General features: G+C 40.9%; 1 protein-coding gene, 1 non-coding gene and 1 pseudogene across 2 annotated transcripts in view; 2 read left to right on the top strand and 1 right to left on the bottom strand.

Moving 5' to 3' along the window:
• The first annotated feature begins 8,347 nt into the window (after positions 1 to 8,347).
• The window catches only part of WDR43 (WD repeat domain 43), a 35,733-nt gene continuing 16,515 nt past the window's right edge, over positions 8,348 to 27,565 (top strand). Inside the window, exons 1-7 of the mRNA XM_055399854.2 lie at positions 8,348 to 8,598; positions 15,753 to 15,890; positions 18,895 to 19,016; positions 24,612 to 24,732; positions 25,457 to 25,596; positions 26,832 to 26,934; positions 27,462 to 27,526. Of these exons, the coding sequence (XP_055255829.2) occupies positions 8,374 to 8,598; positions 15,753 to 15,890; positions 18,895 to 19,016; positions 24,612 to 24,732; positions 25,457 to 25,596; positions 26,832 to 26,934; positions 27,462 to 27,526 (914 nt within the window). The 5' untranslated portion in view covers positions 8,348 to 8,373. The remainder of the gene's footprint in view (positions 8,599 to 15,752; positions 15,891 to 18,894; positions 19,017 to 24,611; positions 24,733 to 25,456; positions 25,597 to 26,831; positions 26,935 to 27,461; positions 27,527 to 27,565) is intronic.
• LOC148776120 (large ribosomal subunit protein uL15 pseudogene) lies at positions 23,450 to 23,881 on the bottom strand (annotated as a pseudogene).
• Positions 25,127 to 25,211, top strand: LOC129540133 (small nucleolar RNA SNORD53/SNORD92). Its single transcript, XR_008682591.1, has one exon. It is a non-coding gene; the product is annotated as a small nucleolar RNA SNORD53/SNORD92 (small nucleolar RNA).

The following is a 27,565-nucleotide window of genomic DNA, read 5'->3' on the forward strand; positions in this document are numbered from 1 at the left end:
TGTCATCTGCATATTTGAGGTTATTGATATTTCTCCTGGCAATCTTGACTCCAGCTTGTGCTGAATCCAGTCTGGCATTTGTCATGATGTATTCTGCATATAAGTTAAATAAGTAAGGTGACAATACACAGCCTTGACATACTCCTTTCCCGATTTGGAGCCAGTCTGTTGTTCCATACCCAGTTCTAACTGTTGCTTCTTGACTTGCATACAGATTTCTCAGAAGGCAGGTCAGGTGGTCAGGTGTTCCTATCTCTTTCAGAATTTTCCACAGTTTGTTGTGATCCACAAGGACTGATGCTAAAGCTGAAACTGCAATACTTTGGCCATCTCATGCAACGAGTTGACTCACTGGAAAAGACTCTGATGCTGGGAAGGATTGGGGGTGGGAGGAGACGGGGACGACAGAGAATGAGATGGCTGGATGGCATCACCGACTCGATGGACATGAGTTTGAGAGAACTCCGGGAATTGGTGATGGACAGGGGGGCCTGGTGTGCTGTGATTCATGGGGTCGCAAAGAGTTGGTCACGACTGAGCGACTGAACTGAACTGAGCACAGTCAAAGGCTTTGGCATAGTCAATAAAGCAGAAGTAGATATTTTTCTGGAACTCTCTTGCCTTTGTGATGATCCAATGGATGACGGCAATTTGATCTCTGGTTCCTCTGCCTTTCCTAAAACCAGCTTGAACATCTGGAAGTTCACGGTTCACATATTGTTGAAGCCTGGGTTGGAGAATTTTGAGCATTACTTTACTAGCATGTGAGATAAGTGCAACTGTGCGGTATTTGAGCATTCTTTAGCATTGCCTTTCTTTGGAATTGGAATGAAAACTGACCTTTTCCAGTCAGTTTTCTAAATTTGCTGAGTTTTCCAAATTTGCGGGCATATTGAATGCAGCACTTTCACAGCATTGTCTTTTAGGATTGGAAAGAGCTCAACTGGAATTCCATCACCTCCACTAGCTTTGTTCATTTGACTACACATCCCAGGATGTCTGGCTCTAGGTGAGTGATCACACCATCATGGTTATCTGGGTCATGAAGATTTTGTATATTCTCCTGTGTATTCTTGTTACCTCTTCTTAATATCTTCTGCTTCTGTTAGGTCCATGCCGTTTCTGTCCTTTATTGAGCCCACCTTGGCATAAACTATTCCCTTGGTATCTCTAATTTTCTTGAAGAGATCTCTAGTCTTTCCCATTCTATTGTTTTCCTCTATTTCTTTGCACTTATCACTGAGGAAGGCTTTATCTCTTCTTGCTGTTCTTTGGAACTCTGCATTCAAATGGGTATATGTTTCCTTTTCTCCTTTGCTTTTTGCTTCTCTTCTTTTCACAGCTATTTGTAAGACCTCCTCAGACAAGCATTTTGCCTTTTTGCATTTCTTTTTCTTGAGAATCATCTTGATCACTGCCTCCTGTACAGTGTCACGAACCTCTGTCCATAGTCCATCAGGCATTCTATCAGATCTAATCCCTTGAATCTCTTTGCCACTTCCACTGTATGATCATAAGGGATTTGATTTAGGTCATACCTGAACGGTCCAGTGGTTTTCCCTACTTTCTTCAATTTAAGTCTGAATTTGACAATAAGGAGTTCATGATCTGAGCCACAGTCAGCTTCTGGTCTTGTTTTTGTTGACTGTATAGAGCTTCTCCATCTTTGGCTGCAAAGAATATAATCAATCTGATTTCGGTGTTGACCATCTGGTGATGTCCATGTGTAGAGTCTTCTCTTGTGTTGTTGGAAGAGGGTATTTGCTATGACCAGTGCATTCTCTTGGCAAAACTCTATTAACCTTAACCCTACTTCATTCTGTACTCCAAGGCCAAATTTGCCTGTTACTCCAGGTGTTTCTTGACTTCCTACTTTTGCATTCCAATCCCTTATAATGAAAAGGACATCTTTTTTGGGTGTTAGTTCGATAAGGTTGTAGGTCTTCATAGAACCGTTCAACTTCAGCTTCTTCAGCATTACTGGTCGGGGCATAGACTTGGATTACTTTAATATTGAATGGTTTGCCTTGGAAACAAACAGAGATCATTCTGTTATTTTTGAGATTGCATCCAAGTACTGCATTTTGGACTCTTTTTTTGACTCTGATGGCTACTCCATTTCTTCTAAGGGATTCTTGCCCACAGTAGTAGATATAATGGTCATCTGAGTTAAATTCACCCATTCTGGTCCATTTTAGTTCACTTATTCCTGAAATGTCGGTGTTCATTCTTGGCATCTCCTGTTTGACGACTTCCAATTTACCTTGATTCATGGACCTAATATTCCAGGTTCCTATGCCAGATTGCTCTTTACAGCATCAGACTTAACTTCCATCACCAGTCACAGCCACAGCTAGGTGTTGTTTTTGCTTTGGCTCCATCTCTTCATTCTTTCTGGAGTTATTTCTCCACTGATCTTCAGTAGCATATTAGGGACCTACCAACCTGGGGAGTTCATCTTTCAGTGTCCTATCTTTTTGCCTTTTCATACTGTTCGTGGAAGGCAATGGCAAGCCACTCCAGTACTCTTGCCTAGAAAATCCCATGGATGGAGGAGCCTGGTAGGCGGCAGTCTGTGGGGTCGCTAAGGGTCGGACACGACTGAGCGACTTCACTTTCACTTTTCACTTTCACACATTGGAGAAGGAAATGGCAACACACTCCAGTGTTCTTGCCTGGAGAATCCCAGGGACGGGGGACCCTGGTGGGCTTCTGTCTATGGGGTCACGCAGAGTCAGACATGACTGAAGTGACACAGCAGCATACTGTTTGTGGGGTTCTCAAGGCAAGAATACTGAAGTGGTTTACCATTCCCTTCTCCAGTGGACCCGTTCTGTCAGAACGCTCCACCGTTGACCCATCCATCTTGGGTGGCCCTACACGGCATGGCTCACAGTTTTATTGAGTTAGACAAGGCCCTGGTCCATATGATGAGATTGGTTAGTTTTCTGTGATTGTGATTTTCAGCCTGTCTGCCCTCAGATGGAGAAGGATAAGAGGCTTATGGAAGCTTCCTGATGGGAGAGACTGACTGAGGGGGAAACTGGTTCTTGTTCTGATGGGCGGGGCCATGTTGAGTAAATCTTTAATGCAATTTTTTGTTGATGGGCAGGGTTGTGTTCCCTCCCTGTTATTAGACTTGAGGCCAAACTATGCTGGAGGTAATGAAGATAATGGTGACCTTCTTTAAAAGGTCCCATGCATGCACTGCTATACTCGGTGCCCCCAACCCTGCAGCAGGCCACGACTGACCCACACCTCTGCCAGAGATTCCTGGACACACAGAGGCAAGTCTGGGTCAGTCTCTTGTGCGGTCACTGCTCCTTTCTCCTGGGTCCTGGTGCACGCAGGTTCTGTTTGTGCCCTCCAAGAGTTTGTTTCGCCAGTCCTGTGTAAGTTCTGATGGCTCTATGGTGGGGTTAACGATGACCTCCTCCAAGAGGGCTTATGCCATACCCAGGTCTACTGCACCCAGAGCCCCTGCCCCTCAGTAGTCCACTGCTGATTGGTACTTCCTCAGGGGACACTTAAACACAGTTCTGTATCAATCTCTGTGGGGTCTCTGCGTCCTGGTGTGTACAAGGTATGTTTGAGCCCTCAGAGCATGTCTGGCAGGTATGGGATTTGATTCTAAACGTGATTTCACCCCACTACTGTCTTGCACTCATTTCACAAGCTAGCAATGTAATGCTCAAAATTCTCTAAGCTAGGCTTCAACAGTATGTGAACTGAGAACTTCCAGATGTTTAAGCTGGATTTAGTAAAGGCAGAGGAACAAGAGATCAAATTGCCAACTCTATTGGATCATAACAAAAGCAAGAGAGTTCCAGAAAAACATCTTACTTCTGCTTCATTGACTATGCTAAAGCCTTTGACTCTGTGGATTACAACAAATTGTGGAAAATTCTTAAAGAGATGGGAATACCAGACCATGTTACTCGTCTCTTGAGAAATCTGTATGCAGGTCAAGATGCAACAGTTAGAACAAGACATGGAACAATGGTTTGGTTCCAAATTGGGAAAGGAGTACATCAAGGCTGTATGTTGTCACCTTGCTTATTTAACTTATATGCAGAGTACATCATGCAAAATGCCAGACTGGCTGCAGCACAAACTGAAATCAAGATTCCAGGGAGAAATATCAATAACCTCAGATATGCAGATAACACCACCCGTATGGCAGGAAGAGAAGATGAACTAAAGAGCCTCTTGATGGAAGTGAAATAGGAGTGAAAAAGCTGGCTTAAAACTCAGCATTCAAAAAAGTAAAATCATGGCATCAGTTCCATCACTTCATGGCAAATAGGTGGGGAAATAATGGAAACAGTGACAGACTTTCTTTTCTTGGGCTCCAAAATCACTGCAGATGGTGATTGCGGCCATGAGATTAAAAGTTGTTTGCTCCTTGGAAGAAAAGCTATGCCAAAACTAGACAGTGTATTAAAAAGCAGAGGGATTTCTTTACAGACAGAGATCCATCTAGTCAAAGCTATGATTGTTCCAGTAGTCATGTATGGATGTGAGAGTTAGACTATAAAGAAAGCTGAACGCTGAAGAATTGATGCTTCTGAACTGTGGTAATGGAAAAGACTTTTGAGAGTCCTTTGAACAGCAAGGAGATCCAACTAGTCAGTCCTAAAGGAAATCAGTCCTGAATATTCATTTGAAGGACTGATGCTGAAGCTGAATCTCCAATACTTTGGCCATCTGATGTGAAGAACTGACTCATTGGAAAAGACCCTGATGCTGGGAAAGATTGAAGGCAGGAGGAGAAGGGGCCAACAGAGGATGAGATGGTTGGATGGCATCACCGACTTGATGGACATGAGTTTGAGCAAGCTCCGGGAGTTGATGATGAATAGGGATGCCTTGTGTGCTGCATTCCTTTGGGTCATAAACAGCTGGACATGACTGAGTGACTGAATTGAACTGACCAAGGAACTAGGGCCCCAGCAGTAGAATTGTGGAATCCTAACCACTGGCCTGCCAGGGAACTCCCCAGGCTCGTGGTTTTACCAAGACTTTGATGAGGGAAAGAGGCAAGGGAGTTGAGGGTTGTAATGAGATAATTTATGATAAATTAAGAGGAAAGTGCAACCATCAGGGAGGAGGGATGAGGGCTGGTGAAAAGACTATAGGATGAAAGAATTGATGGTCTGGTCGGGTAGAAGGACCGGTTGAATGCTGGGAGTTAGAGGGAGTGAGCTGAAAAGATTGGAGCTGGTGGTATAGAATGGTGTGAGGAAACTGAGATTATGAAAGAGGTGCATTTATTGCATGGCAAGGTCTGGGACATGATAGTGGGAGTGAGGGGCTGGTGTGGCATAGAGGTCATTGAAAGGGAGGAGATCAAGGAATTGATATGCTTGGGTATCAGAGGGTCGTCTATATAAACCCTACATACTCATTGGGTCTGGTTGTCTGTGCTCAAGCTCTTCCTCCATTGCCCAGCTCTGCACGTCAATTTCTTATCAGAAAGATGTAGATGTTGATAGTTTCTACACCCTAAGGCTGTTGTGAGGACTAAATGAGCACCTAGAAGACTGCCTGATGTATAATTTGTACAAAACAAGCTTTTATTTTCATTTATGACTAACAAATCTGTAACTCTAGCTCAGACCTATCTTCATGAAGACTAGCGCAAGCTCTTTTATAACAAAAATCCTAGAAACAGCTGTCTATACTTTTTTGCCCTTTCTCACCTCCCATTCCCTCCTCTATTTTCCACAATGAGTTATTCCCCTACCTCGGTAGTAAAAATGCTTTTTAAAAGCCAACAATGATCTTGATCTTGCCAAGTTCACTGATTCTCAGTCTTCATCTTATAGCATTTGACATGGTTTTGATTATGTCTTGCTTCTGAAATCCTTATAAAAATTTTGGTTTCCAGGGCATCTCATTCTCCAGGGCTTTAATCACTGTCCAGTTCAGTTCAGTTCAGTTCAGTCGCTCAGTCGTGTCCGACTCTCCGCGACCCCATGAATCACAGCGCCAGGCCTCCCTGTCCATCACCAACTCCCGGAGTACACTTCTTAATCTCCTTCACTGGGTTCTCTTTCTGTTCCTGACAGATTGGCACATTTTGGGGCTAAGCTTTTTTCTTTATTTAAACTTACACTCTAGATGATCTGATCAGTCCTACAGTTTCAAATAGCATCTGAATACTAATGCATGCAAAATTTATATCTGTGATTTCCTCATATATCTGACTCCCCACTGAACAACTCTGTCTAATGGCCATCTCAGCCTTAACCGTCCAAAACAGCAGTCTTGATTTCCATTCCATCCAGACCCATTTCCCCAATTTAGCTAATGGTATCACCATTCACTTATTCTCTCAGGCCTTAGAGTCATCCTTCACTCAAGTCTTTTCCTCATCCTTCATAATCAATCCATTCAGCAAGTCCTGTTGGCTCCAACTTCAGGGTATATCTGAATCTGGACCATTTTTCACCACCACAACCCACCATCCTCCTTCTTTCTTGTCTCTTTGATTTCATTTTTGCCCGTCTACTATCTCCATGAAACATGCAGGAGGCTTTTAAAAATGTAGATCAGTTTATGTCATTCCAGATAATATAAAATACAGATTTTACCATGACTATCTCTACTTGTTTCAGAAAAACATCTATTTCTGCTCCATTGACTATGCCAAAGCCTTTGACTGTGTCGATCACAATAAACTGTGGAACATTCTGAAAGAGATGGGAATCCCAGACCACCTGACCTGCCTCTTGAGAAACCTGTATGCAGGTCAGGAAGCAACAGTTAGAACTGTACATGGAACAACAGACTGGTTCCAAATAGGAAAAGGTGTACGTCAAGGTTATATATTGTCACCTTGCTTATTTCACTTATATGCAGAGTACATCATGAGGAACGCTGGGCTGGAAGAAGCACAAGCTGGAATCAAGATTGCTGGGAGAAATATCAATAACCTCAGATATGCAAATGACACTACCCTTATGGCAGAAAGTGAAGAGGAACTCAAAAGCCTCTTGATGAAAGTGAAAGAGGAGAGTGAAAAGGTTGGCTTGAAACTCAACATTCAGAAAACAAAGATCATGGCATCTGGTCCCATCACTTCATGGGAAATAGATGGAAAAACAGTGGAAACAGTGTCAGACTTTATTTTTTGGGGCTCCAAAATCACTGCAGATGCTGATTGCAGCCAGGAAATTAAAAGACGCTTGCTCCTTGGAAGGAAAGTTATGACCAACCTTGATAGTATATTAAAAAGCAGAGACATTACTTTGCCAACCAAGGTCCGTCTGGTCAAGGCAATGTTTTTTCCCGTGGTCATGTATGGCTGTGAGAGTTGGACTGTGAAGAAAGCTGATCGCCAAAGAATCGATGCTTTTGAACTGTGGTGTTGGAGAAGACTCTTGAGAGTCCCTTATACTACAAGGAGATCCAACCAGTCCATTCTAAAGGAGATCAATCCTGGATGTTCATTGGAGGGACTGATGCTAAAGCTGAAACTGCAATACTTTGGCCACCTCATGCGACGAGTTGAGGAAAAGACTCTGATGCTGGGAAAGGTTGGGGGCGGGAGGAGAAGGGGACGACGGAGAATGAGATGGCTGGATGGCATCACCGACTCTGTGGACATGAGTTTGAGTGTAGTCCGGGAGTTGGTGATGGACAGGGAGGCCTGGCGTGCTGTGATTCATGGGGTCGCGGAGAGTCGGACACGACTGAGCGACTGATCTGATCTGATCTCTACTTATAAAAGATTCAGTTTCCTAAAGCCCTGAGGGCAGTGGGTTTCTCTTTTGTGTGTGTGTATGTCTTTCCTGCTGGGCAATAAACTCTGTGTGGCTGACTAGTACCTGACATTTCTTGAATCAGAATGCACAGATTTGGTGCAATGTTATGGAGACATTAAAAACTGAACATTCGGTGCGGTAACATGGTATAAATCTTGACCAAAGAAGAAGACTGAATAGACTCTCCCACCTTTACTCTAATACTATTATGACTGAATAAACTGTTAACGTGTGCAGGATTACAGATTGTAAGTGGATAAGGAAAAATGGAAAGGGTTGTCACAATCACGGAATTATAACTGAACGCTTTTTCAAACATCTCGTTCAATCATGTTATTTAAATTAAAACAAAAAACACTTTTTCCTTTTTTTTAAGGCAGGAGTCCTGTGATTCTCCTCCACTCACTCTTCTCCAGAACAAATTAGCACTGAGCCCACCGGGCCACCGTCCACGGGTAGGCGGTCCAACGCTCGCTTGCGTCTCGAAGATCTGCTCCCTCTGCTCCCTGCACCCCCCCGCCCCACTTCCTCCCTCCAGGCCCCGCCCCGCGCCGATGCGCCTGCGCACGAGCGAACACGTGGCTGCCGCGGAGCCAGAGCAGCAATGGCGGCGGGTGGCGGCGGTGTTGCCGACCCCCTGTCCCCCGCGGGGGTCCCCTGCGCCTTCTCCCCGCAGAGCCAGGCCTATTTCGCTTTAGCGTCTACCGACGGTCACCTGCGAGTGTGGGAGACAGCCAACAACCGGCTACACCAGGAGTACGTGCCTTCCGCGCACCTCAGCGGTACCTGCACCTGCCTGGCCTGGGCGCCAGCGAGGCTGCAGGCCAAGGTAAAGTGAGCGGAACGGCGCGGGGCGGGCACTCTCCCAGGCTCGGCCTTATTGCCCCCCGGCCCGGCGGCGCGCGGTCTGGCATCGCGCGTGGCCCTCGGAGGCCCGGGGCGAGGAGGCACCGAGCGCGGTGGCGGCGCAGGATGGGCCCACGCCGCCACCCCCGTGCGCGGCCTGTCCCGGGGGCAGAGAGAATGGGCGCGGCCAGATCCGACGGGCAGTGGACTTGAGCTCTATCGAGGGGCTCCGTGCTCTCTGGGCCTCTCCGTCGCCGGGGCCGCCATATTCGCCGAGGCCCTAGGCCCCCCAGGGGCGGCTTCCTGCTGCCCGGCCGGCTCTCTTGCTTGCGCTCTTCAGAACTCTGGCTTTTGACAGAGCCCCGTTTTGGGGCAGTAGTATTCTCCGACCTTTACCGAGCTCATCGACTTTGCCTTGGGCAGTTAAAGTGAACAAGTCTGTTTCCTTGCTTCCGGACACCCCCATCCACCCCACCCCCCCGCACCTTGGGTGCCGGCTCACCACGTGTTCTCTCTCTCGTCTAGGGTGTGAGACTATTGCAAGTCCTAACTTTCCCCGCCTGGGTTCCATTCTAAGCCATTTGAACCTTCTTGCTTTTAAAATTTTAACATCTGTACGGCTTGCCCTTGATACATCCCCTTTTCCCCAAGTCTGAAGTCTACATTAGGACATGGAGGTAAAGTGAAATTGTAGCTTAGCGTAACGAACATGAGTCCAAGTGAAGTTTCTCTTAGGCGGGGCTACTGCTGAGTTAGGGAAAGCTTTTCACTCTTAGGGACCCATCTCAGTTAAGATGCCATTCACTTTTGAGTCACTCGACTACGTCTGCGCTAACTCAGACGCACGTGGGTACTGCGCCTATAAGGTAGACAGCCGGAATCAGTGCAGTGTGATTTGAAAATGTCAGTATTGAGCTGTGTGGGGTTTAGCTGACACTGTTTCAACCTTAAAAAGTCAGTGTTTTAAACACAAATGCACTAAAAAGGAAAAAAAAAAAAACTGTTTAGTACAGATCTTAACTCCCTCTGACTATTCCAAAAAACTTTCCTCTAACTTTTTAGGTTGAAAGTCGGGATACATCTAATTTGTTACACTTTGCATGAATATGTTTAGATATTTTTCAGATATTAAGCTAGGTTTTTATACTTTCTAAATGGAGTAACTCCGATTGACTATTAAAGAAGCCTTATCAGTGCACAAAACCAAAAAATCACAGTTGTCATTCAGGACTGCAGCACTCTGCATATTTCTCCTTTTCGGATTTCTGTGTTTGTGTTTTTTTAACAGTCTTGTAAAATGATAATAGTTTTAATGGTGATAGGAAATGTGGAGCAGTGGTTAGATGCAAGGACCCAAACTAGACTCCTGGCTTTGAATCCAGGCTTGGTGTCATTGTATTTGTGCCTCTAGTTCCTCATTTGTAAAATAGGAGTGATAGTGCTCACCTCAAGAGTGGTTGTGAAGGTTAGTATTGATGCCTAAAACGTCTAGACTAGTTCCTGGTGTGTAAGTGCTGCAAGTATTAATTGTTGTTACTATCTCTTATTTGCATGGTTAGTCCTGCACAGTAGATTAAAAACTAACTTTTTGCTTTGTTCAGGAAGAAGAATCAGGTTTTGGAAAATCAAGCAACTTGAAAAACACCAAAAATAGAACCAAAACTAGAATACAGGTGTTTAGAGCTCAGCTCTTCATTACTATTAGGCTGGCAGACATTTGTCATCCACTTGATTTTTCTCTTGCCTTGCAATCGTATGTCTGAGGAATAAAACTTTTACCTAGTCTTAAACTTCCTGTGAAAATCAGTTTGGGATTTTATATAGCACAATGATACACTAGAAAAATGGGTTTGGTTTCATACTCATGAACCAAACTTGTTTTGTCACATTGAGGAAGTCACTTTACTTTTGGAGGCCTCCTTGAAAAAGAGTTGGGCTACGTTCAGTATCCTTGTATGCTCTCGCTTTAGCCAGCTGACTCTATGAAATGCCCTAAACTCACATTTTTAAACTTGAGAGTCAGAACTAAGAAGGTTTAACTGACTTCACCAAAGGCTTAATAACCAGTGAAGTAGTTGTGGCCATTAGAGTTGAGGATGTTGACTCCTGGTCCAGTATTCCTGTACTCCTGGATCTTACTTGAACCTTAGATTTGAGTCACAGAATTGAGAACTGGGAGCAATGTAGAGACATCCAGTGTTCATCATCTTGGGATTGTATTCTCTTGGAGCATCAATTTCACTTGAAAATTAGGGAGAGAAGTGATTTTCCTGTATTAAGCTTGCATGTTTACTTTGTAAAATTTTTAACTCATGTGACTTTTAAAGATAGTGGTTGCTGCAAATCTTCATTTTCTACCTTTGCTCCCAGGTCCCTGGGTTATGATCCTTGCCACTTAAGTTCTAACATGTTTTCGTAAACTTTTATTTTAGATTTATATCAGTTTATAGGAATATTCTCTGTCTGGTTTAGTAATTGGCAGTTTGCCACCCAAGGACAAAGTTTGGTGACATTACACTTATTAGTGGAGAAAAATGATTTGGTGCTGGGTTTCTTGGGTGACAGGAGTTAAAGCAGTGGTTCATAAATTTTTAGAAAAATTAGACTGCTGCTTCTTGTTCTTGGTCACAAAATGATTCTAATTCTTTGCATCTATGTCACAGTAGTCTTTGGGACTTTTTTGTGTGTATTGTGTAGCTAAGCGTACATAATATTTCAGTGATGGAGCTTGGAGGAAGAGGACCTCAAATGGTGATGAGGAACGTGCAAGGAGACAGGTTGATGGACTGGGTGAACGCTGTTGTTAGAGTCTCAGGTGTGTGTGTTTAGGGCTGAGATGTTAGATGATATGCCAGAGGCACACATTAAGTGGCTGAGCCACCTGCTATTTCATTGCTCCTTTAAGAGCCAGACTTTTCAGTTTTTCCTTCCCTAACTGCTGAAAAGTCCTGAAGAAACAGACTGGCTACCACAGTAAATGCAGTTATGTTGCTTTGCTGTCACTGCAGTTAAAATGACCCTGCATAGATAGCTTGGTGCTTATTGAATGAAGCACATGGCATTTCAGGCTTTGGACAGGGCAGGCACAGTAGCATTAAGCATGTTTCTGGGAAAGACCTGAGCAACCCCAGTCCTAACCCTTAGAGAAGAAGCACAATCTACTTGTGTTATGGTATAATGCTCTGTCTTAAGGTCTCTCCAGTGTTTAAGCTTGAAAAGAGTAAGGTTTGCATATTAGATCTTATTGGCAGAAATAAAAATTCCTCTGCATTAGGATTTATTTTTGATGTACATACTGTATGTAATTATATGTAAAATGCACACATTTTGTTCATTGTTACCCATGAGACTTTAGCATTTTCCAGAGTAAGGGACAGCTAAAATAGGCCAAGAAATGGTGGCATAGGAGACCAGTTGCAGAATGAGACTTGAAACTTTGCCATGATTTTCAGTGACTAGAGGTCGGTATTTCTCAAAAATAGGTTTCGAACCCTTAGTAGATTGTGAAATAGATTTAGTGAATTGTGATAGCATTACAGAAATGGCATAGACAATATAGAGTGTATTTTGCATAGTAAAGTTTAAGTTTTTTGGTGAAACTTGTTCTAGCTGTATACACACGGTTTTATGAGTGTCTGTATGTAAACTCTTCTTACTCTGGGATCTCAGCCTAAAAAGTCAGTGCTTAGTTGATCAAAATCAGACTTCTCATCACCTGGTTGTGCTTTTTCTCTCTGTCTTCACATCTGTACTATGCCTTGCTTTTATGAAGCGTGCACATGCAGATTCTCACTTAGCCTTCTGACTGCCTTCCAGATCAAACACTGCTTTCTTGAGACTGCTGTTGGCATTTATTGCTTCTCTCAGCCAGCCCTTCACATTGCTAAAGACTCTGTAGTCTTAAGTAATAGACCCAATCCTTTTGGTCTTAATTCCTGGTACCTTCTGGAACTCAGATTTTCTTCTCTCTCTCTTTTTTTTTTCCCCCCTTTTGTGTGGCTTGTTGGATGTTAGTTCCCTGACCAGGGATTGTACTGAAGCCCAGCAGTGAAAGTGCCAGAGTCCTCACCACTGAACCACCAGGAAATTCCCTGAAACTCAGATTTTCTGATCACAGATAGATGAACTAAATTTTTAGCCTACCTTTTCCATTACTTTATATATTTACACATGTCATTAACATGCACATGACATGAAACGAAGCAATATGACTAAGACATTAAAGAAGAAATAAAGACAATTCAGATATACTGTGTCTGTAATGCAAAGCAGAGTGTGACTTGAGTCTTAAGAGAAAGAAGACGTTTTTGTGGAGAGAACATATTTGAGGTTGATCCTGAAGCATGGATCGATTTTTTTTTTAAACCAAATTGAAAATTGAGATGGGTAGAAAAAGTTCTTTCCAAAAAGAGGGACAAGCAGATGGGAAAGTGTATTCGTGACTCTGGTGGCTCAGATGGTAAAGAATCTGCCTGCAGATTAATCCGGGTTAGATGTCGAGAAGATACCCTGGAGAAGGGAATGGCAACCCGCTCCAATATTCTTGCCTGGAGAACTCCGTGGACAGAGGAGGCTGACAGACTATAGTCCATGGGTTTGCAAAGAGTCAGACACAACTGAGCAACTAACACACATTCTTGACTAGGGAGTGTAATGTAAGGATGGAATTGGAAATGAGACTAGAAAAGGTGGGATGGAGGCAAATTGTGGATGCTTTTGAATGCCAAACAGTTGTTTTTTTGATTTACTCTTCTCTGGGGAGTCATTGAAATTTTTGATCACAGAAATAACAGGTTCTGATAGAAAATACCAACAGAAGTCTGTCATAATCTATAATCATTAGTACCACTAAACTCTTGATTTCAGAAATATTTAGTAATGGGGTTAAAATATTAGGTTTTACTAAAATGCACGTTGGTTAATAAATTTATCTGATTGCACGTGTTACTTGTTTGGAGATACGCATCCTATTGAATGAGAAGTTAGTTTTAAAAAAGGTCACCCAACTTGGAGAAAACGTATGTGAGTTGTTAGTTGTTTGAGGTTAACTAATTGGATTATTATTTAGGTTTAGACCAATGATCCTCAAAATTGGGCATAATTTCTGTAATATTCCTACCACTAGCCTCTGTTTGCTTCTCCCCCAAATAGAGATTTTGCTGATAGGGAAATGAGGGCTTTGATATGTTAATGTTTAATTTCTAAAATTTCTTTGTGCTTTAAAAAAATAATTTTATTTATTTTTGGCTGTGCTGGGCCTTTGTTACTGCTCAGGCTTTTCTCTGGTTGTGGTGCGTGGGCTTCTCATTGGGATGACTTCTCTTGTTGTGGAACACAGGCTCTAGGGCATGCGGACTTCAGTAGTTGGGGCTCTGGGACTCTGGAGCACAGGCTTAGTACTTGTGGTCCACAGGCTTTAGTTGCGCTGTGACATGTGAGATCTTCCTGGGCCAGGGATTGAACCCGTGTCTCCTGCATTGGTAGGTGGATTCTTTACCACTGAGCCACCAGGGAAGCCCTCTTTGTGCTTTTTAATGTAGATGCATATCTGTAGAAAAACATAAAACATATTTGGATCAGCCCATGTTCCACACATCAGAAACCTCAATGTAGGTAATTTTAATTTGAGTTGGGGAAAACCAAGAATAGAAGAAATACTTTCTAGAATCGTTCAGAGAAGAGTTTTCTGAAGAGGTAGTATTAGGTTGGTACTCTTTCCCCTGCTTCCCTTGCCTGAAATTGGTGTCTGTGTTCATAACTTTATGCAGAAGACACATTTGCCCTCTGGGATCATTCAGAAGTGGCTTTAGAAATTCATGTAACTGAAGGTGGAACCTGGGACACTTCTCGATTCAGTCCAGTGTTCAGTCAAATTAAATGTTACTGATGAGACCATCAGACTTAGACTTTGACTCTTAATTGTAACTTCTCTTTTGGGTTTATTAATGTAAATACATTTCCCAAGACTTGTAAAATGTGCATTATTTTTTCCATATTTAAAGATATCTTATTTTTTGTTAAATCTTTCCATTTTTCGTTGACTTAGTATGTCCAATGAATCAAATTCTTCAAATGTAACATTTCTGTAGTATAACTAAGAGGAAATAAAGAGGAAAGTGCCTTATAAATCTACTCCTTGATAGTCTGTGCACTGGTAACATCAGTTTTCATTGGTGGTTTTTTGGGTTGGATAGATTTTATGTATTGTGAACTGCTTTTTATGTGCTGTAGAGCAAAGATCTTGCAGTATTGAGGAAAAAAGTTCTCTTTTTTATGATATTGGTCTATTTTACATGAAAAGAATGGATTTCTCAGAATTTCCTTATGTTAAAAATAGGCTAACAAGCTTTAATTTTAAAAAAATTATAAATATATGGAAGAAAAGTTGCAAAATTATAAATTATTATTCAGCATTATAAACTCTAAAGTAGTACTCTGAAGTAGTACTCACTGGTTGTCTTCTTGATGGACAGAAAGGAGCCATTAGTTTCATTTTTTGAAGTAAGTGGAAGAAGGCTTGGACCATTTGACACTAATGACACAACATGGAACTTTCAGATTGACCCTTAATCAGTCACTGGAGCAACTTCTCTGGTGTGTGCTTTGTGTTCCTCTGAGAATTAAACTATATTTTTGACTCAAATTGAAGTAATTGTATGTCTATAAATATAAAAACATTTGAATCCCATTTCCTGAGAATGAAGCCACAAGGCAAGGAAAGATTTTGTGGGTAAAGGGGAAAGTATTGGCTGCTTGTATATGGATCTGTAATCTCTTTGCTTCGTAGTGGAGACTTCACTTGGACTTGTTGGGAATGGTTGGTTTCTGAGAAGTGGAGAACAGGCTGTTTGGAACCCTTAGAACCCTACCAAGAGCATTCTAATTTCTCCTGTTTGCCTTCCTTGCAGAGAGGTAGGAGACAGGGATAGGTACTAGAAGTTCTTCCTATGGAGTGATTATTTTCTCAGTAGTGAGAAAGAAATCATCTGAGAGCAAATCCCATCTCCACTTTAAAAAAACATTTCTTAGAAGCAGGCACATTTCATTTGTGGGCTCGAGGGCATTTGCATTTATGCATTAATGATGGTTCAGTGTTTGAAATAATAAAATAAAAAATTGTCTTTTTTTTTCCCCCAGGAAGGTCCACAGAGGAAAAAAAGGAAATCAGAAGCTATAGGAACGAGTAACCAGGCCGACTTGTTGGCTCTTGGTACAGCAGTTGGTAGTATTTTATTATACAGTACAGTAAAAGGAGAATTACACAGTAAATTGATAGTAAGTACATATCTGTATGTGTATGTTTTATATAAAAGATGTTGGGAAACTGATTATGAAAAACAAAGCAGTTCAGGATATGCTATAGGATCTGTAGTATAGGGTCATTTCTCTGCCTCTTCCATATTTAAAATTTTGAACAGTTAATATTTGATAATCACTGTAATAGGTAATCTCGTCATTATTATAGGTCAGAATATGAAGAGTGTGAAGAACTGTTGCGTAGGCTTAAAATAAGGAAGGAGAGGAAGAATTCTGGGTATCACAGACAGTAGCTGAAGGAAGGAGCACGTCACCTCCAGAGCTCGGGACAAGGGAAGCTGTGAGATTGTTTGCTGAAACTCAGACCTTTGAGACACAGATGTTGTGCTCTGTGCTGATGATGTGTTTCGAAGGAGATTGGCCCTATGGACTTGAGGTCCAGACTTCTGGGAGCGGGGAGTGGGCAATAGCTGGCTGCTGGTATCTTTGAAAGGAGCTGATGAGACTGGTTCTCCAAGCGTTGAAAAAACTGCATCTTAAGTTCAGCTGCTGCTGAAAGGATTGCTCCTGTTGGGTTGAGGAAACGCTGGGGTGATGCAAACTGGGAGACAGGAAGGAAACAGGTCCCTTGCTCTGGAGCCCACTCATGATCCCACTGGCAAAGCAGAAATGGGGTTTGCAGAGCCCCAGCCCAGCATCCAGAGCAGAGACATGTGTGCTTGGTGCTGCAAGACAGTAACTTAATTGGCACGATTTGTTTCAGACAATTATCTATTACAGTATGTTTTTGATGTTCACTTAATTCCTACTTGTATATAGGAATGCTTTCTGTATTTATAAATAAAAGACTGTTTTCTCTTTTAAGTAACATCTACCCATAGGTAATTTGGAATACCTGAAGTTAGAAAGGGAAAAAAATTATACCTGAATTTAAAAAACATTATTTATTTTAATTGGAGGCTAATTATTTACAGAATTGTAGTGGTTTTTCCATACATTGACATGAATCAGCCATGGGTGTTCATGTGTCCCCCATCCTGAACCCCCCGACCTATACCTAAACTTATCAATGAGAGATCCTCTGTTGGTAGTTTTAGTCGGTCAATTTTGTATCCTGATACTTCCCATTATATTACAGCTTAAGTAATTTTTATATTTGTTCAGAACTAGTTGCCTGAAGTCCTATAAATTGGATAGTCCCTTGGTGGTATTACTGTTACTGACCATTGAGGTAGTTTCTGATTTTTTTGTTATAAAACTGTTTTTTCTTACATGGGTTCCCACAATTACTAACCTGTAACCAGTGAGTCCGAGGTGTGTGTTAGTTGGTTTTATGCATAGTCTAAATTTTTTCTGAAAGTTTTCCTAATTTGTCCTTGTCTCAGTGGTGGCAGGGTACCTGTGTTTCAGCAGTGTTTCTGTCATCGTTGATTATTCTATTAAAACAGCAATGATACTAACCAAAAACCCAAGCTTATTTAATAGGTGAAAATTTTTACTTGATTTTAAAATCTGCATTTAAAAATATCGCACTTGTTTTTATATTAAATACTATAAAAATAATATCCAACTGAAAAAACCCTTTCAGACGTGTATGTAAAGGGGCACTCCCTTCATTCCTCCTCTGCGGGCTGAGTGTGGGCCTCGTGTTTGCTTTTCCCCGCTGTACCCTGGTCCCGTCTTTTGATTTAGTGTCTTCTGTGGTCAGGGACCTGCCTTCGGGTGCACGGCGATGCTGTTTCAGGCGGTTACACGTCATGCTGACGGAGGCCTGAACTCCTTTTTAGGTCATTTTGATCCCTCGCAGGACTCTGTGACAGGGAATGAGTTTGTTAGAAATAATTGGTATTGAGTCATGTTGTTGAGTGAGGAAACGAATGGGTGAGTGGACAGTGCTCGATGCCTCCAGCCACATGTGATGGTGCCGTTTTCACCGAAGCCTTACCAGGGTGGATGTTACAGTGCTAACAAATTGGTAGATGAACAGACTGAAGATGTTGCTTTATTTTGCTTTGTATCTCTTGGATTACTTACTGAAAGTTTTAAAAAATTTCTTACTGAGTTCTTTCTATGGAATTATCCGTTCATATCCTTTGTTCAGTTTTTTGTGTGTGGTTATAAAGTAGGGCTTAGAGTAGATAGCTGTTAGGAAGGAAGGGAGGTAGCTGAATATAACATTTAAAGTTACTTTTTTGGTGCGAGCAATCTGTGTGATAGTAGTAGTGAGTTTACCTTTCTGCTTAGCTTAGATATGTATACAGTCGTGATTCATTGTATGTATGTTTAATTAATGTGAATTTAGATGGAAAGAGTAAAAAAACTAATTGTGGAGAGGGTAGGTTTTACCTTAAGATTTAACACCTTACTCTGCTGAATGAGCTTGTTAGATGGGAGACTTGAATTTGTCTTTTCTCAGTTGATGTCTCCATTTCTATGCAGTGCCTCTGAGTAAGCAAGCATTTTGCTATGCTAAGTATATTTAAACTTATATCCATATGGTATGAGCTATGACACATGGAAACATTCAGTGTTTCCCTGAATAAACAATGATTTTTAAAATTGAGAGAGTGTTTGGTACTTCTTTTGCAAAGGGATTTTCAAGGATAGTTTTAACTACAAGTGAATTTTACCTTAAGTGTTGACTTTAAACCCTTTAAGATTTGACTTTACTAATTCTCTCAAGTGTTCCAAACTGTTGCCACTATACATGAAATATTTTATCATGCTTAGTGCTGGCATTCTTATCAAAAGCAGCAGGCATTTAGGACTGATACTTTGACTTATGATGTATGTTTTTCCAGCAGAGGAGAAGAGAAAGTTAATATAAAGTTATAGCAGATTTATCTCATTTTTAATGTTAGAAATGGATACTCATTTTAACTAGGTTAATGGGTAGGCTTTTTTGTTAGGTTAAGGCCTAACATTTTAGTTAAGTGTTTAGTAATGAATCTAGGGTGCATATTATACATTATACCAGATGAGCTTTTTTTTTTCTTTTAAATTTTTTTTTAAAAACCTGCAGAGTGGTGGACATGACAACAGAGTCAATTGCATACAGTGGCATCAAGACAATGGCTGTTTGTATAGTTGTTCAGATGATAAACATATTGTGGAATGGAACACACAGACATGCAAAGTAAAGTGGTGAGTAACATTGATACTTTTGGGATAGCTCGATGACTATTTGGGAATGCATTAGTGTTTTGACAAATCATGGCTGTATTCTTGATATAAGTAAAGTTGGATATTGGATACAGTGGGGAATGTAGACACTGGTGTTCTCAAGGAATTTTTAATCAAATTGGGCATAGAGGATTTTAATACATAAAAGTTTATTTTAATACATAAAAGAAGATTTTATAAGTAACGGTACAGGAGTAAAATAACTGCATAAGAGATGCCATAAGGTAGCATGTAATTCGGAGAAGGCAATGGCACCCCGCTCCAGTACTCTTGCCTGGAGAATCCCATGGATGGAGGAGCCTGGTAGGCTGCAGTCCATGGGGTCGCTAAGAGTCAGACATGACTGAGCGACTTCACTTTCACGCACTGGGGAAGGAAATGGCAACCCATTCCAGTGTTCTTGCCTGGACAATCCCAGGGACGGGGGAGCCTGGTGGGCTGCTGTCTGTGGGGTTGTGCAGAGTCGGACATGACTGAAGCGACTTAGCAGCAGCAGCAGCATGTAATTACTGATCAGATGAGTAGGGTGGTGTTGGGAAGACCTGGTGGAAGAGAAGAATTTCAGCTGGTCTTCTTAAGAGAGGCAAGTGGGTAGAAGAGGGCAGGAGAATCTTTTTGAGGGCGGGGAAAGGAATGTGGCATGGGGATATGGCAGGAGCAAAGGCTAGGAGAAAGAGAAGTGAAAGATTTACTTGGAATAGAGTAGAGGAATTTAAGAGGAGGGCCATGCTGGGGAATAATGGCTGGTAGAGGATATGAGCCAGAGTATCTGTATAAGTGTCTGGCTGTAAGTTTTTGATAAAAATCTCAGACAGTCTTCTAGTTCAAGCACCTAATCCTGTGAGTGACTGTATAGTAGATGCTTAGTGAATGTGGACTGTTGAATGTAGTTGAACTTATGCAGATGATGATCCTAAGGAGGATAGTGATACTCTTGGTCTTACAACTAATAAGTGGCAGGGGAGTTCTCATCCTGCTCTCTTGAATTCTGGCACAGTGTTTTTCTGTTGTACTAAAACTATTTTTTTAGAGTTTTAGATTGTTTGGTAAGCAGGAGACACTGAAGGTCAATGTTATGGGAGCAGAGTAACCCAAATAACGTTTTAGGAAGAAAATCTGCTAGGACGGTGTAAAATGTATGGGAAGGAGCTAGTTCAGAAGCAGACAAGCTAGTTCAGAGGCAGAGAAGCTAGACCCAGCAGAAGGGGTGGTGAGAGAGGCTTAGAATTTTGCACAGGGTTTGAGGCTGGTGGTTCAGTGAGGCATCCGCATAGAGGTTCAGTGCGTTCCATTAACCACACTCAGGGTTGCAGAGACACCTGTGGAGATTCTTGTCCACTAGGTCAGGGTGGGGCCCGTGCAGCTGCACTTTTAAATGCCGTCTAGATGAGAGTGCACCAAGCCAGTCCTTCCAGGAGTGACTGATAATGTTCAAGGCGCTGTTCAACATATTATACACAGTATTGTTGTAACACTGCAAGGTGGTCTCTGTCCCTGTTTTGACTTAAGAGAGAGGTTGAATCAGAGTCTGAACTTTCACCCAACTGTGCTCTCTGATACAGTATTGTGTTTACAGTTTCATTTTTGGCATTCTTATGCTACAGTTAATTGATTTTATTTTCCATTTTAGGAAGATGAGGATTTTGCTCTTAGTCCCTACCTTTTTCCATCCCCATTTTCCCAGTATTGTAATGTCACACTTTGACTAAACAGTTTTCACTGTTCACATTATACCTACCTAAATACTGTTTTAGGTGAGACTTGGACTGTACTGTTTGTATTACCTTTGAGCACAAAATTTTGGGGTGTATTATTGCTTCATTTGCTTAGTTTTATATATACTTGTCATTAGTTCAGTCTCATTCCTGCAATAGTGTAAATCTCATTTATATTTTCAGACACACCAGTTGATGAATCAGTTATTAATCTTTGTAGGCTTTCCTCCAGTTTCATTTATTTCTTGGAGGACTTCTCTGCTTTATTCTAGTGATTATCCTGGGATTTCCTTTCATCATCTTGAAAATTCTCTTGTCAGCTGGAACCTTTGTTTCCTGGATCTCATTCTTCTCTTCGCTGGTTTATTTCTTCTTTTTGGTGACACATGCAAATTGGTAGCTTCCTGGAAGACAAGCAGAATCTAAATACATTTACCATGCATGTCTTCCAATGTCTTTATTCTGTCCTCACATTTGATTAATAATTGGAAGATACAGACTTTGAGTTGGAAGTAATTTCCCCCAGGATTTTGAAGCATTGGTTTTTTTTTTTTTTTTTTTGGCTTCCATTGTTAATTATTCTTATACACTGAACTATTCTGTGTTTTGTTTATTTTTTTCTTTAGTCAGTGCATTATGTTGGCATTTAGCCTGGGAATTCATGTTCTTCATTCTTCTCGTACTATAGATTTGATAATTTAATTCCCACTTTCTCCTTTTTCTTATACTACATACTGTTATTTAGATACTGTATCTCCTGGACTAATCCTTTAAGTTCCTTACTGTATTCTCATTTTAACTCTTTTGTCTTTTCCTTCAGTTACCTGGGAAATAGCTTCAATTTCACCTTCTAAGTCTTGTATTGAATTTTTAAGTTCCTCAAACTAAATTAACTTCTGGGAGCTATTTTATGTTCTTTGAATATTTCTTTTTCATTCGTGTTTCTTGAACATTCTGTCATGTTTCTTTCACGCCTGTAATATTTTCTAATTCTCTGAAGTACAGGATTTAAGTTTTTTTTACTTATCATCTCCCTCTTGAGGATGTGTTTTGATTTTTGTTTAATTTTGGTTTCTTTCATGTTAAAGACATTCTTCATGTGACTGGAGATCCTTGACTGCCTGTTGTTTTTTGAAAATGAAACATTAAAAAGCTGATTGGAAAGCCTGTGTGGGTGTGTGGCTCAGTTGCTGGGCTCATTTGCAGAGTGATTGGGAGGCCTTCAGAGTTGGTATCTTAGGTCACTCCTCTTTAACCAGTCACATTTCCTGTTGCTTTTCCACCTTTAATGTGCACATTATGCTACTTGTGTCTTCAGGTCTGATTTAGTGGGTCTAGGTTGGGGCTTCGGAATTCACGCAAGTTCCCAGGTACTGCTGATGGAGGGAGATTAACACATTAGGTTGCAAAGCTCTTAATGGGGAAGGGGGCGGGCTTTGATGGTGTTAGCTAGCTCTGTGCTGGCATTTTCAGTGCTCAGTGGTGAAGTAGATTCAGAAAGCTTGTCAGGATGGTGATCATGTCTTTTTTCTTTAAAGTTTCTCAAGTCAGTGACCAGATAGTAAATAAGGAATATAGGTGAGTGCTGAAGCTGTGGGATTTGGTGAAAAATTGTCAAGAATGTTTGGTACCGATGAGGGTAAAGGAAAAGTTCTTGTTCATTATTGCAGCATTTCCTTGATTATTGGTGAGGTTGAGTTTTTCACGTTTATTGACAAGTTGCCTTGCACAGACTTCTCATTGTGGTGCTTGTTTTATTGCGGAGCACGGGCTAGAGCAATAAAAGCAGCACCACAACGAGAAGTCTGTGCAAGGCAACTTGTCAATAAAAGTGAAAAAGCCCTAGGCTTCAAGGCCTGTATCTTCCCAGACCAGAGACAACCCATGTCCCTGCTTTGGGAAGTATGTTCTTAACCACTGGACCACCAAGGAAGCCCTTGTTTGTCTGTTTTTATTTTGAGGTGTTTTTTTTTTTTTTTAAATCAAGGAGTTCTTTCTTTCTCTGTCTTTCTAAAAACATTTACTTGGCTACACCAGTCTTAGTTGCAGTATGTGGGATCTAGTTCCCTGATCAGGGATTGAAACCAGGCCCCCCACATTGGGAGCATGAAATCTTAGCTACTGGACTACCAGAGAAGTCCCTAGGAGTTCTTTCTTGAATGTAAAGAGATATTTGTGTATTCTGAGTATTAATTCTTTTTTTAAATTTTAAATTTATTTTTTAATTGAAGGATAATTGCTTTACAGAATTGCGTTGGTTTCTGCCAAACGTCAACATGAATCACCTGTAGGTATACATACGTCCCTTCCCTCTTGAACCTATCTCCCACCCCATCCCACCCCTCTAGGTTGTTACAGAGCCCCAGTTGCCTATATATTTTTTATATCTTTTCCCCCCAGGCTTTTGCTTTTAATTTTTATGACTTATTTTGTGGTAAGAAGTTCCATGTAATTGTTTGTTTTTTTTCTTTGTGATTCTTTATTTGTAATTGCTTTGGAAGGCCTTTTCTAACCCCAGAGTTACAAAAACATTCTCATAAATATTTCTTTATTTTTCATCAGTTTTGATTTAATTTCTAAGGTTCATTGTGTGTGTATTTTAAGAATCTAATTTTGTTTTTCCTTTTTTTTTTTTGAAAAGCACTTGTTATTGTTTAAGGAATTTCCCAGCATGTCACTTCAAGCTACCAGTACACAAGCTGCACCTATACCCGTAATCTTCTCCTCAGCTCCTCTGCTGAAGAGTTTGGCCTTCACAGAGACAGGCTGCCTTGGGAGCTTTCCCTTCCCCAGAACTCTGCAGTAACCCAGTCACACCAGTCACACCAGTGATAGGAGCAGCTCGTTTACCCATGTCTGTGTGCTAACCACAGGCCGTAATTTGTCATGGTTGATAGTTGGGCAGAAACCCGGGTTCCTCTTTAAGTGGTACCGCCTCATACTAGCTTTCCCAAAGTATCTTGGGTGATGTTTTTTGGAGTTGATTCTGTGGTGGTACATGCCACCAGCATTACCTTGGCCTTCTGGGTGTTTCCGGTGTTTGCTGAGGTGACTGTGGCCATGGCTCACATGGCTCCCTAAGTTTTGGGTCTTCCTTAGTTTGGATGGCATGTTGGCAGCCTAGACAAAAGAGTAATTTTATTTTTCTAAATGAGTTATTTGACAGTTCCAATGTGACTAGCAGAGCAATATGTTTTCCACTTTAGGATTAACCTTTTTTGGTAGGAAAATTGCTGTTATTTCTTATTATATAAGTGAATAGCCAAGCTATTGAGGCCAAGCTCCTTGTTGCTTATAAAAGTTTGTTAATGTGTGTGACAGTCTGCAGACACTCTTGCTGCTAATCATATTTGTCATATTAGAAAGGGATCATCTCTACCTAATTTATTTTACTCTATCAGATGGGGGCATATCTGTGTGCATTTGGGATAGAAATAGCCTTTTTGTACTATAGGTTGAGAGATCATTTGTGCTGCTAAGTAAATTCTCAACCTTTCAGAGAATGCAGGAACTTTGGAGGGGATAGTGGCTTTGCAGAGGTCCAGCCAGCATGCCCAGTTTCCTAGGTATTAATAAAATCCACCTCATGGATCACAGGATACACAGCTACCCATTGTACACTCTCAGCTCTTACTCACCTGTTTCCTGGTACCTCTCCAGATTCTCTGTCCCGTTGGGGAGGCAGGACCTTGCAGATCTGTCCAGGGTTGGTTACTTGACTCAAGATTCGGGGGATTGCCATTTGGCCTAGAATCTTAAGGCCTAATTTGTTTTTTTATTTTTGTTCTGAGTAAAGTTTCCTCCCCATTTACTGAGATGTTTTTATTTCTCTTCAATACAGCAAATGGAAAGGTGATAATAGCAGTGTCAGTTCTCTGTGTATCAGCCCAGATGGAAAGATGTTGCTTTCAGCTGGTCGAACAATCAAACTATGGGTTTTGGAGACCAAAGAAGTCTACCGAGTGAGTGAATCAAATTAGTCGTAAGCATAACAGTGGTCTGGAGCAAGTATGGAGAAAGGCAGGAATCTGAACAAGAGAATATTGTTTTATAAGATTTGTTACTTTGAAGCATATGAAATAGTAGATAAAACTTAGCCTCCAAATCTGTTAAAATAGATATATTTGTTTTACATGCATTGTAAAAATGAATATAAAGGGAAGAAATGAGTAGAATTTGAATTAAGTCTCTGTTGATAATTATAATTGTGTAATAATGATAGTAATTTTTAATTTCTAGCTTGCATCCAGTATTTGGTACACTTAGTATTTAACTAAGGAAATTTAGAATTAACACAATACTTAACTGTGGAGATGTATACTTACGATTTAGTGTTCTTGGGTTATTGAACTTTTGGTGCTGTGATGATGCCTTAAAATTGTGGTTTCGACTCACTGAGAGTAACATGAAGACCTACAATTCCTTGGCTGTGTCTGAGCACCCAAGCACCCCTTTGAAATGGGTAGAATGAAGTGAGTCTTTAGGGTAAAGATGGAGGAAAAAAAGATTATGGGGGGTAGGGTCATGGGAGTTGGATGTTCCTTCCAATATAGCACAAATAATTAGTAGTCTGGAGCTCTGATTTCAGATATGTATTATCTATATTGTTTTTGGTACATGTGAACTCTTAATTTTTGTTACTGCTTTATATCCATCTTCTCCTAAATGAGATTTAACTTTTTCTAGCACTTCACAGGACATGCGACACCAGTTTCATCACTTACGTTCACTACTATCAGACCTCCTAATGAGAGCCAGCCCTTTGATGGAATTACAGGTCTTTATTTCTTATCTGGAGCAGTCCATGACCGGTTACTTAATGTCTGGTATGTAGTCTTTTGGATTTGGGACGTAACATTACCTCGAAAGGATTGGTCACATTTACATGGTTAATATAAATGATGAATATGAGATTGGCTTTATTGTATCTAATGTTAGATTTACATTGACTTGTAATGAGAAATTGAGCCTGCCTAAAAATCAGATCTTTATGAGAAAAATTTAAGAGCGTTACATTATAGAACTTCCTCTGTGCTTGTTTAAAGGTACGCTAGGCTGAATATTTTTGTGACTGGGCAATTTAAAAACCTTAAAAAAAAATTTTTTTTTTTAGGGATATCTCTGATTTTGTTGAAAGAAATGACTCCTGGATTAGTTCAGTAATATCTGTTTGCTGATGGTTTAATACACACATACATAGGTGATGAACTTATGTTAAATAACAGTTTATCAAACTCAAACCCTTTCTCCATGAGAGAAAGTATTCTCCTTTTTACTCTTAGGGATAATAGGCTTCACTTCGGCATTATTCTTGGGGGCCATTTTAAACAGAAATCACCAACCAAAAGCACAGGAGCAAAAAGCGTGGCACTAAGCAGGCTGTGAAAAGAATCCTTAGTATGAAAGCTGCAGTAAGAAGGCAAAGCATCGCCTTGTTTAACCTTGTGGGTGTTGGGCTGCTCCTACTTTTCACTGCTCTGTGTGTACCTGTTAAAGACCATGAAATCACTGCAAATACTGATTTTGGGGTCAGCAGATAAATTTTAACAAGTAGGCATATTCTCAAATAAAGAGTCAACAAATAATGAGGTCATTTATCTTGTTTATTTCTGGACTCTGTTTTCTCAGTATTGCTATGATGTTAATTCTCCTCACATTAATCTATAAATTCTGAGTGAACACAGTCAAAATACCAGCAATGTGATTTTAAAATTCAAGTGGAACTGCAGAGCACTGAGAATAGCCAAAATGACTTTGAAAGGGGAGTTGGAGGACTCACTTCAAGACTTGGAAAGCTTTGGTGATCAAGACAGTTGGCATTGCCATCAAGATAGACAAATAGGTTAATGGAAAAGAAGGTTGCTCATTGTTTAAGTCTGCCACAAACACATTAATGCTTTTTCTTTTCCCATACAACCATGTTACATGGTAGTGACACAAATATTTTGCTTATTTTTATCTTTAATTACCTTATTTAACTTTCAAAAGATGAAAATGCTGTCTGGCCCCCTTTTTTCCCCTCCCAGTATCTTGCCGTCTAAACCTTAGTTTTATTATCTAGGCAGGTCCGGTCAGAAAACAAAGAGAAGAATGCAGTGATGTCTTTTACAGTTACAGATGAACCTGTCTATATTGACCTGACTTTGTCAGAAAACAAAGAGGAGGTGAGTGGCTCATTTTTTTTTGAGAATTTGTTTTTGGACTTTACAAATACTCTTTTTAAATCAGGATTTTGATGATGTGATGGTTCAGGAAAGAAAGAGAATGAAGTAAAACAAAAATCTTAGACGGTTTGAAGTAACCATTGGGTTCTGTGTTGAGTGCTCATAAGGGGAAAGGACAGGGCTTGGTGGCGCTTGCAGTAATCAGATATGCAGGCCTGCCGGTTCCCTGTTGCCAGCCAGGGCACTTGGTAGTAACTCAGTGCCTCTAAACCTCCAGGTTGCGTGGTCATTGACTGTGCTGTCTTCATAGTCGAAACATCTGTTTATAAGCTTGACAACTTCTACTTGAATTGTTCTTTTGATGGCAGTGATTATTTTTAAATTCAAAAGTTGTCCATCCTTACTGTTCTGGTTTGTCTCTGGTTATTATTTGAAGGGTGGAGAGGGTAGTCGGATTTTCATAAGTAATCATTAAGAGTAGACTGAAGTATATTTCCTATTAGAGTAATGTTATGTTTTTGTTTTAGCCTGTTAAGTTAGCTGTTGTTTGCAGAGATGGTCGAGTTCATCTCTTTGAACACATATTAAATGGGTAAGTAAGAAAGTTCTCAAATCAGAAATTTATTTTCTT

The sequence above is a fragment of the Moschus berezovskii genome, chromosome 11 (genome assembly GCF_049115385.1).
Source record: "Moschus berezovskii isolate FMDL1 chromosome 11, NW_MosBer_1.0, whole genome shotgun sequence".
Lineage (NCBI taxonomy): Eukaryota > Metazoa > Chordata > Mammalia > Artiodactyla > Moschidae > Moschus > Moschus berezovskii.